Source organism: Coregonus clupeaformis, chromosome 39, assembly GCF_020615455.1.
Source record: "Coregonus clupeaformis isolate EN_2021a chromosome 39, ASM2061545v1, whole genome shotgun sequence".
Classification (NCBI taxonomy): Eukaryota; Metazoa; Chordata; class Actinopteri; order Salmoniformes; family Salmonidae; genus Coregonus; species Coregonus clupeaformis.
Genome location: NC_059230.1, coordinates 7,346,906 through 7,358,015, shown reverse-complemented (window position 1 = coordinate 7,358,015; position 11,110 = coordinate 7,346,906). Strand labels below are relative to the sequence as shown.

At 41.1% G+C, this 11,110-nt stretch overlaps 1 protein-coding gene across 1 annotated transcript; it reads left to right on the top strand.

The window, feature by feature from the left end:
• The first annotated feature begins 990 nt into the window (after nucleotides 1–990).
• LOC121554515 (cholecystokinin receptor type A-like) lies at nucleotides 991–9,509 on the top strand. Its single transcript, XM_041868130.2, has 5 exons — nucleotides 991–1,394; nucleotides 3,442–3,693; nucleotides 7,715–7,976; nucleotides 8,231–8,358; nucleotides 8,641–9,509. Exons 1-5 carry the CDS (start codon nucleotides 1,268–1,270, stop codon nucleotides 9,279–9,281), a joined length of 1,410 nt encoding a protein of 469 aa, XP_041724064.2. The 5' UTR covers nucleotides 991–1,267; the 3' UTR covers nucleotides 9,282–9,509.
• The last annotated feature ends 1,601 nt before the right edge of the window (nucleotides 9,510–11,110 follow it).

Genomic DNA, 11,110 nt, shown 5'->3' with positions numbered 1-11,110 from the left:
GATAGTTATTTATTGCATTACCAGTGTGTTCATTGTGAATAGCCTGCAAGCTCTATCTCTCTTTTTTATGAAAAATCCCTGAATAAACAAAGATAAGATATTGTTTGGACTCAAATTGTCTAGATTATCTATGTCTTTGTGGTGCTGAATCCAACAACATCTGATCATCAATCGCATTACATAAAAGTCAGAAAGGTAGAGTAATTTGAGTAAGCCAGGCTTATAATAAGAATGACTTGCTATGACTCGGTCACCCACATTCAAAGGTAAGAAAACAGTTTAAAAGTTTGTTGGTGCCTATATAGGCTACCGTGGCTGAGGGTTTAGTTTGGGAGGGGCATTTTTTGAAGTTATCGGCCTATGTTTGGCTTGACAATGACAATGGAGTAGGCAAAAGCACAAACAGATCTGGGACCAGGCTAGCATTTTAGGTCTATCTATAGTCAAAGTGATACAATTACTGAGAGCAGAAGATAGGTTTTTATGCAGAACATGCATGTGGGGTTATGTCATGTTGTAATGGAGATGGATCACGATCATCAGGTGAGCCTCTGTCCGGTCCTCTCCCATAATGACAGCCTATTATCTCTCACATGTGAGCAACCAATTATGGTAGTAAATGGTCTTTGACATTGATTTTGAGGTTATCACATCTCACAGATCCTGCATAAAGTCCGTTTTTTTTTTGTTCATAACAATCTAAAAGTATTCTATTTTTGGTGAAAAGATTTGATGTGATATTCTTGAAATATGTCACCAAAATAGTATATTTATACAACAGACTAAAATAACATCACTGTAGGCCTAAAAAAAATGTAGTGGCTGCTGTTGCACTTGCATGACCATGGGCTCGAGAGGTGGCTGCTGTAGTGGCTGCTGTTGCACTTGCATGACCATGGGCTCGAGAGGCGGGGTCTCTTAGACCAGAGTTTTCTCTTTCCACCCATGCATACTGTTATATGTCTCATATCCAACATTGAAGTGCTGGAGCACAACAAACTGTGCATGCAGCAGACGCTTGATGTCAATAATTTTTGCTCACTGACTGATACCTGTCAATTTCGTTGAAAGCTGGATAATTATTTTTTATCAAACAGAAATGGGGTCATGCAAACTTCTGGAGAATATGAACATGACATTTGGGAAGTGTGATTTGCAGATATAATATAAAGTTTGGGATCGTAGACGAACGATGTACGGAATGGGTTCCTTTGCATAGCCTAATTTCCGTTTATGCATCAGAAAAAAATAGAATAGAAAAGGTAAAATGGAGACATTTACATTGCATGATTTGCTCATAAACTCCACTAATCTTTATAAGATATTATGCGACTTTGGAATCAAGAATGTCTCAGAGTGTGATGATGAAAGCGAGACGCCGCCGGAACCGAAAGGTAACCAATCCTATTGATAATCATAATTGATCATCATAAATTGGGGGGAAATTAAATTAACAAAAAGTAAATGTCTAATTGTACATATATTTTACATCTAAATAACTTTGTTTTTAGTGGAGATATTGATGCAAAGTTTTGTAAAAGATGTAGCCTGTTCTATTTTGAAGTCATAAAACTGTTTTATTTTGAAGTCATACCACTCCCCAGCCTGTTACACAAACCTTGGGCCATTTGTTTTTGTTTGTGAAAATGCATTTAGCCTCAAATCATCCATATTTCAAAATGTTAGCAATATTTGTTTCGATTATTATGCGCAACTGCGCGTTGAGAGCGACCATTTGGACACCCCAAGCCATGCGTTTACGCGCGGTTGAAGTAGCATGCGTTCTTTCGGCTCCTCTGCTTGGATGGAGTGAATATCATTATTTAATTGTTTACATTAATCAACACATGACTAGAACTTAGTACCAGGTCAACACGTAGTTGTCTAATAGGCTACAGTAGGTCTGAGTGTTAAAATTGACGGAAATTAGGTCTGAGTGTTACATTGACGGAAATTATATCTGAATTATCATTGAAATTAGGCGAAGCTGATAGGCTGTAATATGAATCTAATCTTTAAAATATGAAATATATAAGATACATAACATGTTGAATTTCGTGTTGCTAATTCAAGCACCACATTTGCACACACTTTTCCCCTGAGTAATGCAGCCAACCAGAACTGACTCCAACTGAATTCCAGATTAATTGCCTTTAGCCTACTAATGCTAGCCCTAAAATAACCCAAGATGAGTAATGAACCATAATTTCTATTTACAGTTTTTCTCAATCGCTTAAAAGCAATTTTGTGATCTGTGTTGAAACGTAGCCAATCTAAATGTATGTATAGGCCTATAGAACAGCAATGATCAAGTGCTCAAATAGCCTACATTTACATAACTTCTGATAATTTTCTTGCCTTTGTACCTGACTTGCATATCTTAGACCATCTTTTGCTAAACTTTAAATACAAATGTCATCAGTGAATACAAACTCACTGTTAAGCCTGTGTTTTGTTCACAGAATATTAACACATTGTTTCCATCAGAAGAGAAATGTGTACAATTGTGTTCACTGTTTCCAGCAATCAGTAAATGCTACAGCACAACCTTCTTAAATCACCCCATCAGTGTCATACCATGTACAAATGTAATCAGTGAATACAAACTCACTGTTAAGCCTGTGTTTTGTTCACAGAATATTAACACATTGTTTCCATCAGAAGAGAAATGTGTACAATTGTGTTCACTGTTTCCAGCAATCAGTAAATGCTACAGCACAACCTTCTTAAATCACCCCATCAGTGTCATACCATGTACAATATACGGAAAGATCTAGGCAGTGGGGACTGTCTAATTTGTAAGTATTTTTTTCTCTCACAATATTGCAGAGATGCAAAGAATGAAGTTGGGTTACTTCTAAGTAACTTTGGGTTACTCCAAGTCATCATCTCCAACATTGTGACCTTCCATTATAGAGCTTTGCTTTAGTGTGGATTGAGGCCTATACATTCATATCAGTTGTTTTTTTCCTACGTTGTCTTCACCTTGCCTTATTTCTATTGTGTATTGGGTTTCTGTGCGCCAATGGTAAGTCAACAAAACTATGAGCAAACCAGCCTATGTATTGAATACATGGAATTGTGATTGGACCGATTAATGAATCAGGCACACAATGTGCTTATTTTTATGTAATTTTTTATCAGGAATAATATTTGATTTGATGTGTATGAAATTGTTTGGTGAAATGTGCATAAAAGGAGAGTAATTGCCCATAATTCTGCACCTTTGGATAGTTGTACTTCCAATTTTGATCATCATGATTTACTGACTGCAAAGAAAACATATTGATCTACTGGGATTTTTGAAAGATTGACTAACTTTCTGTTTTGTCTGCTTGGACTCAAGAGATGATGAAGATTATGTTGATGATCACGGTGATGATGATGATAATGACAATTATAAGAACAATGATGCTGTCCATCTTTCTCTCCTCTCTATAGATTTGAACCAGACGGTCCGTATCTTCCTCTACAGCCTCATCTTCCTGGTCAGCGTGCTGGGTAACAGCCTGATCATCGCCGTGCTGGTGAGGAACCGCCACATGCGCACTGTCACCAACCTGTTCCTGCTCTCCCTGGCCGCCAGCGACCTGATGCTCTGCCTCTTCTGCATGCCCTTCACCCTCATCCCCAACCTCATGAGGGACTTTGTGTTCGGCTCGGGCATCTGCAAGGTGGCCATGTACTTCATGGGTGAGTCCAGTGGATGTACTGTACACAGGTCCTGACCTGGGCCTGTATCCACAAAGCGTCTCAGAGTAGGAGTGCTGATCTAGGAACAGTTTAGCCTTTTAGATCATAATGATTAAGATTATATGGACAGATCCTAGATTAGCACTCCTACTCTGAGATGCTTTGTGGATATGGGCCCAGGTCTCCATGACCATGTAATGGGTTTGTCTGTTAGGGATTTCTGTGGTATTGCAATAGGATGTGTTTACATACTCTTGTCAACTTCTGTGCTGCATAGTTAATCGTGGTCTTATCTTGTTATGGTCTAATACACTGTTGTCACTCACTTCAAGGGGTCAAGTAAGGTGAGTGAGTACAGTAGGTTCTGTCCACATAGGAAGATTCCTATGGGGGGGGGTTGACTGCAGTGGGCTGTAGCCTAATAATGGAAAATCAACAAAGAAGCAGATCCCTGAATCCATTGAGCCAATAACACCTCCATGTTGGCTCTGACCTGGTGCCTGGTGTGAAGAGACACCAAATAAAGTCATTTCATGGCTATAGCCGTGGCTGCGTTCCCTTGTTGCCTTCCCGCCGCCCGGGCTGTAAACGTACTGGCCCTGTCTCCTGATTTAAGGAGCCATTTACTCTGAGCAGAAAGGTCCAGGCCACAAGGCAATAAGAGGAAGAAAAAGAACATGGTAGAAGAGTGATGTTTGTTTTTGACAAGTGTCTCAATAACTTTACACACTCAGGCATAGAAAAATCAATAAATATATATAGTTGAGGATCCATTCTTTCGAGCCATTTATAGTCAAGGCTGTACTGTTGTCGTGGTTCATAACTTGTTCAAAAACATTCCATTGAACTTTTTTTATGTCTGGATGTTGTATGGATATATAGGTCCCAGATACAGAATAGCCCTATGCATAGCTGTATTTTCAAGTGCTCTTGTAGTTCAAATATTTTTCAACAATGTTTCCTGCCTGGATATTGTATGGATAAATCCAAGGTATATGCATTTGTATTAGCTGGATTTATGTTTTATTATTACCTTCGGGAACATTTTCTACCATGGTGTTTGTTAGTAGTTAGATAGTTTGCAGCCTTCCTCTGTCCTGATCTGTTTGTTCTTGGATCCGTGTGCGGTGAGATCACGGCCATGTCAGTAGAGATGAATACCTCATCTGTCACAGAGTTTAACATGAAATACACCGGTACCTCTACGGTAATGTGCATTTATTTAGAGGTGCTGTTGTTATTATTACTCTGTAAGTTTGTTAACCTCTACGGGATCGGTGTTCCGTATACAGGACGGTTGAGCTAACGTGCGCTAATGTGATTAGCATGACTGTTGTAAGTAACAGCAAACTTTCGAGGACATAGACATGTCTTATATTGGCAGAAAGCTTACATTCTTGTTAATCTAACTGCACTGTCCAATTTACAGTAGCCATTACAGTGAAAAAATACCATGCTATTGTTTGAGGAGAGTGCACAACAACAAAAAACTTATCACGGCAACTGGTTTGATACATTCACCTCTGAAGGTAGATAATATACTTCGATTCAGTAATCTTGCTCTGATTTGTCATCCTAAGGGTCCCAGAGATAAAATGCATTATAGTTTTGTTTGATAAAATCCATTTTTATATTCAAATGTAGGAACTGGGTTCTACAGTTTGAACCCCTGCTGTCTCTGGCTCCACACCCACCCCGCCCGGCCATCTAGATGTGTGAAAGTTAGTGTATAAGCTAATGACATTCCTGGGAGTGTGTAAACTTACATTTTGTATTACCATATCATTTTTGTATGTTCTCTATAGTTATGTACTTGAAAATGTATCAATTGACCAATTCGGTACATTTGGGCAGATTATTTTTTCCTTGATACAAAATAGTCCAGTATTGCAATGCTTCACTGGATCAATCTGAAACTTTGCACACACACCGCTGCCATTTTGTGGCCAAAATCTACATTGCGGCAAAATTGCAATATTATATTGTGGCCTTTCTTTTGCATTGGAACAAAGAAAATAATAAAAAAAGTGTTTTTGTTTGTATTATCTTTTACCAGATCTAATGTGCTATATTCTCCTACATGAATTTCACATTACCACAAACTTCAAAGTGTTTCCTTTCAAATGGTATCAAGAATATGCATATCCTTGCTTCAGGACCTGAGCTACAGACAGTTAGATTTGGGTATGTCATTTTAGGCGAAAATTGAAGAAAAAAAGAATCAGATCCTTAAGAAGTTAACTTCCACTGGTTAATCCTTAAGAGTCTATGGACGAACCCGTGCGTCAATCTAGGTAACATAATGTTTTGCATGGGCTGCGACTCAATCCACCACATCCACCTATGTCGGCCTTCCGCATCTGCGTGGAAGGTGGCTGAGCTACACCGGTGTTTGTCAGACCATGAGACACCTCACGAAAACGTCTGTAGCGTCTGAACGGTGTCGCCTAAAAAACTATTATGACCACTATGGAAAGGGGAGACTCTCCCGAACACGATGGTGTTCTCCATTTTGCAAGTGCCACGGGACTCGTCTGAAGGTAACCCATACAAACGAATGGAAGTATGGAGGTAGTTTTGTGACAACAAAAATAAGGGGTTAAATATGTGATATATTCTAGATATAGGACAGACACTTCAAAACCTTATACCTTATGATACATTTTTTGACTGTATTTTTTTAACCATTTATGAATGTGTTTTTCAATGCGTTTCTATGGGCTTTAGTAGTAAAGGCGAAATTCAATATTTTATCAAATATTTGTTTTATATATATTCTTTATACCTAAAGGGGTCCTAAAATTCTAAATCAAATTACTAAATTATCCATGGTATGACGATCTTAAAACAATTCCATATGTTAGCCTAGTGCTCTGTCTCTACACGCTCGTAAAGTACGGAGTAACTTTCTCACTCATCATTATTCACAATTCATTCAGGATTATCTGTATCAAGGTAGCATCCACATTAATGTAGAAATGTTTAGAAGCATATTCTATTCTTATTTACAATAAAAGTTACTCCAAAATGACACGGTACATTGTCTACCATTCATTTCTATTGGGCACAAAATAATCTGAAACACAACCAAAACAAAGAGCAAATGCATCCAACAAATGTGTAGTTACAAGCATGATGTAGTCATTGCATGCTATGAATATGGGACCAAATATGTAACTTTTTACTACTTTAATACACATAAGTGAATTTGTCCCAATACTTTTGCTCCCCTAAAATGGGGGGACTATTACAAAAAGTGCTGTAATCTCTAAACGGTTCACCCGATATGGATGAAACTACCCTCAAATGAAAGCTGACAGTTTGCACTTTAACCTCCATAGTCATTGTTTGATTTCAAATCCAAACGTTTGGAGTATAGAGCCAAAATAAGAAAAAATGCTTCACTGTGCCAATAATTATGGAGGGCACTGTATATACCCTGATACTTGAAGAATATAACTTATAAATTCCTCATTAGCTTAGTTCAACTGTTGGACCCCAACATAACCCAAAATATAAATGTGTTTTATTTCATTGTTTGTAAACAATGTAATTGTAAACAAATACTGTATAGCCTCAAAACATAGTTAACGTTTTTATGTTGCTATCATGGATGGTCATCCATAACTCTGTCTATGAATTTGAGAGTGGTTACATTTTTCCAACCCTATCCCTCAGCTGTTTACCGAAACAGCGGCAGGGTGCCTGCTTTCTTATTGTTTGAACTGCAGATTGCCCCTTGAATTGTGACCTTAACCTGGTCTGGCAAGCCTCCAAATCACAATCACATTAGGCTACATTAGGATACTACATATCTACGACACTGTTACATATTTCTATATTACTACACTGTAACATTTTACATACATATTTACTACACTGTAACATATTTAGCCGTACAAAATCACAGCATTACAACATGCTAATGTAGGCTACATTCTTGTCTGTTATCGATCTATTAATCAGAATCTATACTCACTCATGTGGTATCAAGGACCGTTATCCGTCGTCATCCCTGCAGGTATCTCGGTGAGCGTCTCTACCTTCAACCTGGTGGCCATTTCCCTGGAGCGCTACAGTGCTATCTGCAACCCCCTGACCTCCCGTACCTGGCAAACCAAGTCCCATGCCGCCAAGGTCATCTCTGCCACCTGGGTGGTGAGCTTCCTGCTCATGCTGCCCTACCCCATCTCCAGCACCCTGGTGCCCTTCACCCGGGTCAACAACAGCACGGGCAACATGTGCCGCCTGGTCTGGCCCAGTGATGTCATCCAGCAGTCCTGGTGAGAGGAGAGATACTTTAGAGATACTTTAAGGTGGGCAGACGAGTGCCATCACAAAGAGAGGTTTCAACTGTTGTATAGAATTCAATGATTTGTTTGTCTGTTAGATGATATGTACTTAGCAATGATGAGGTAGGTAATTGTTGAGCATAGAGAGCTGTTCTCTGTAAGGTCAGATCACTTTGATACACTGAATGCACACTTACCTGCTTTTGACCAATCTGGTGACCCCATGGACCTGTTGTTCCTCCCAGGTATGTGTCCCTGCTGCTGCTCCTCTTCCTGGTCCCTGGGATCGTGATGATGACAGCCTACGGGCTCATCTCCCTTGAGCTCTACAGGGGCATTAAGTTTGAGATGACCAACAGGAAGTCCAGCAAAGGTACGTTTACCTCAACTGACCTCTTGAAAAAGTGCAGCTCTGGCCATATCATGTTATCTATGTTTTGTGGCATCCTTATTGGCAATTATTTACAATTGGCTAATCTTTGGTAAATACAATTTGTACAGGGACATTATTCATGTATATGTTTAAGATCTGTCACAGATATGATTTCCTTATCATTGTTATATTCACCTTTATCACTTGTAATTGTTATTTAGGGAAATACCATTTTCGTTCATGTTCATTTGTATTCATATCTGCTGTTATGATCCATCACAGAGAGACAGTGCAGCACGGGCAGCATCAAACCCGGCGACAACGACGGCTGCTACCTCCAGCCCACCAAGAAGAAGAAGGGTGAGCTCGCCCACCTCCAGAGCCCTCTGTCGACCCACAGTCCTAACGTGACCATCAAAATCAGAGACAGCACGGGCAGCGCTAGCGCAAAGTCCACGCTGAGCCGTGTGTGCAGCAACAGCTCCACCTCTAACCTGATGGCTAAGAAGCGTGTGATCCGCATGCTCCTGGTCATCGTCTGTCTCTTCTTCCTCTGCTGGACACCCGTGTTCGCCGTTAATGCCTGGAGGGCCTTCGACCGCCGCTCTGCCGACAAGCTCCTCTCGGGGGCGCCGATATCCTTCATCCACCTGTTGTCGTACACCTCGGCTTGTGCCAACCCAATTATATACTGCTTCATGAATAAGCGTTTCCGCCAAGGGATTCTGTCCACCTTCACATGCTGTAGCTTCCCCAAAGGTGGTGGGGTTGGGAGGGGGGCTGGGAGTAGGATGGGGACGGGGACGGGGAGAGGGGGAGGAAGAGGAGGGATGAGGAGCAGAGAGGAGAATGGGCACACGCCATTGAGTGGTAACAGCACGCGCTTCACGTACAGTAGTATCCGTGGCTCCGCTCAGGCTTAGCTTCCTTTGCCACCATCGACCAATCAGAAGTAGGTAGTGGTCATGAAGGCGGGGTGGCCTGTCCAAAGTGTGCCCCCCACCCACTGTACGTTGAGCTTTTGGTCTCTGATGAGGTCATGCCTTCTTTCCACTTCAAAGTCCCCGTGCCTGTGAGAGTGGACATGTACACTGAGTATACAAAACATTAGGAACACCTGCTCTTTCCATGACATAGACTGATCAGGTGAAAGCTATGATCCCTTATTGATGTCACCTGTTAAATCCACTTCAATCAGTGTAGATGAAGGGGAGGAGACAGGTTAAATCATAATTTTTAAGCCTTGAGACATGGATCGTGTATGTGTGCCATTCAGAGGGGGAATGGGCAAGACAAAATATTTAAGTTTCTTTGAACGGGGTATGGTAGTAGGTGCCAGGCACACCGGTTTGTGTGAAGAAATGCAACGCTGCAGGGTTTTTCATGCTGAACATTTTCCCTTGTGTATCAAGAATGGTCCACCACCCAAAGGACATCCAGCCAACTTGACACAACCATGGGAAGCATCGGCGTCAACATGGGCCAGCATCTCTGTGGAACGCTTTCGACACCTTGTAGAGTCCATGCCCCAACGAATTGAGGCTGTTCTGAGGGCAAAAGGGGGTGCAACTCAATATTAGGAAGGTTATCCTAATGTTTTGTACACTCAGTGTATGTATGGAGAGAATCCTAGTGAAAGAGTTGATGATAATATTGGCGCCATTACAAAGACAGGACAATCTAACCATAGTATGTTGACTTCATGAAACTGAGAAATCAGCCAGAGTTTTTAACAAGGAGATGATGACATGACTTTAAAGAACTAACGATAAACAAACTATAAAGACAGGAATGGTGGCACCTGATTAAAACTCTGACGTATATAGTGCATTTTGAAAGTATTCAGACCCCTTGACTTTTTCCACATTTTGTTACGTTACAGCCTTATTCTAAAATTGATTAAATTATTTTATTCCCCTCATCAATCTACAAACAATACCCCATAATGACAAAGTGAAAACAGGTTTTTAGAAATGTGGTGCATCCTGTTTTCATTGATCATCCTTGAGATGTTTCTACAACTTGATTGGAGTCCACCTGTGGTAAATTCAATTGATTGGACATGATTTGGAAAGGCACACACCTGTCTATATAAGGTCCCACAGTTGACAGTGCATGTCAGAGCAAAAGCCATGAGGTCAAAGGAATTGTCCGTAGAGCTCTGAGACAGGATGGTGTCGAGGCAGAGATCTGGGGAAGGGTACCAAAACATTTCTGCATCATTGAAAGTCCCCAAGAACACAGTGGCCTCCATCATTCTTAAATGGAAAAAGTTTGGAACCACCAAGACTCTTCCTAGAGCTGGCCGCTCAGCCAAACCGAGCAATCGGGGGAGAAGGGCCTTGGTCAGTAAGGTGACCAAGAACCCGATGGTCACTCTGACAGAGCTCCAGAGTTCCTCTGTGGAGATGGGAGAACTTTCCAGAAGGACAACCATCTCTGCAGCACTCCACTAATCAGGCCTTTATGGTAGAGTGGCCAGACGGAAGCCACTCCTCAGTAAAAGGCACGACAGCCCGCTTGGAGTTTGCCAAAAGGCACGTAAAGGACTCTCAGACGATGAGAAACAAGATTTTCTAGTCTGATGAAACCAAGATTGAACTCTTTGGCCTGAATGCCAAGCGTCACGTCTGGAGGAAACCTGGCACCATCCCTACGGTGAAGCAAGTGGTGGCAGCATCATACTGTAGGGTTGTTTTTCAGCGGCAGGGACGAGTCAGGATTGAGGGTAAGATGAACGGAGAAAAATACA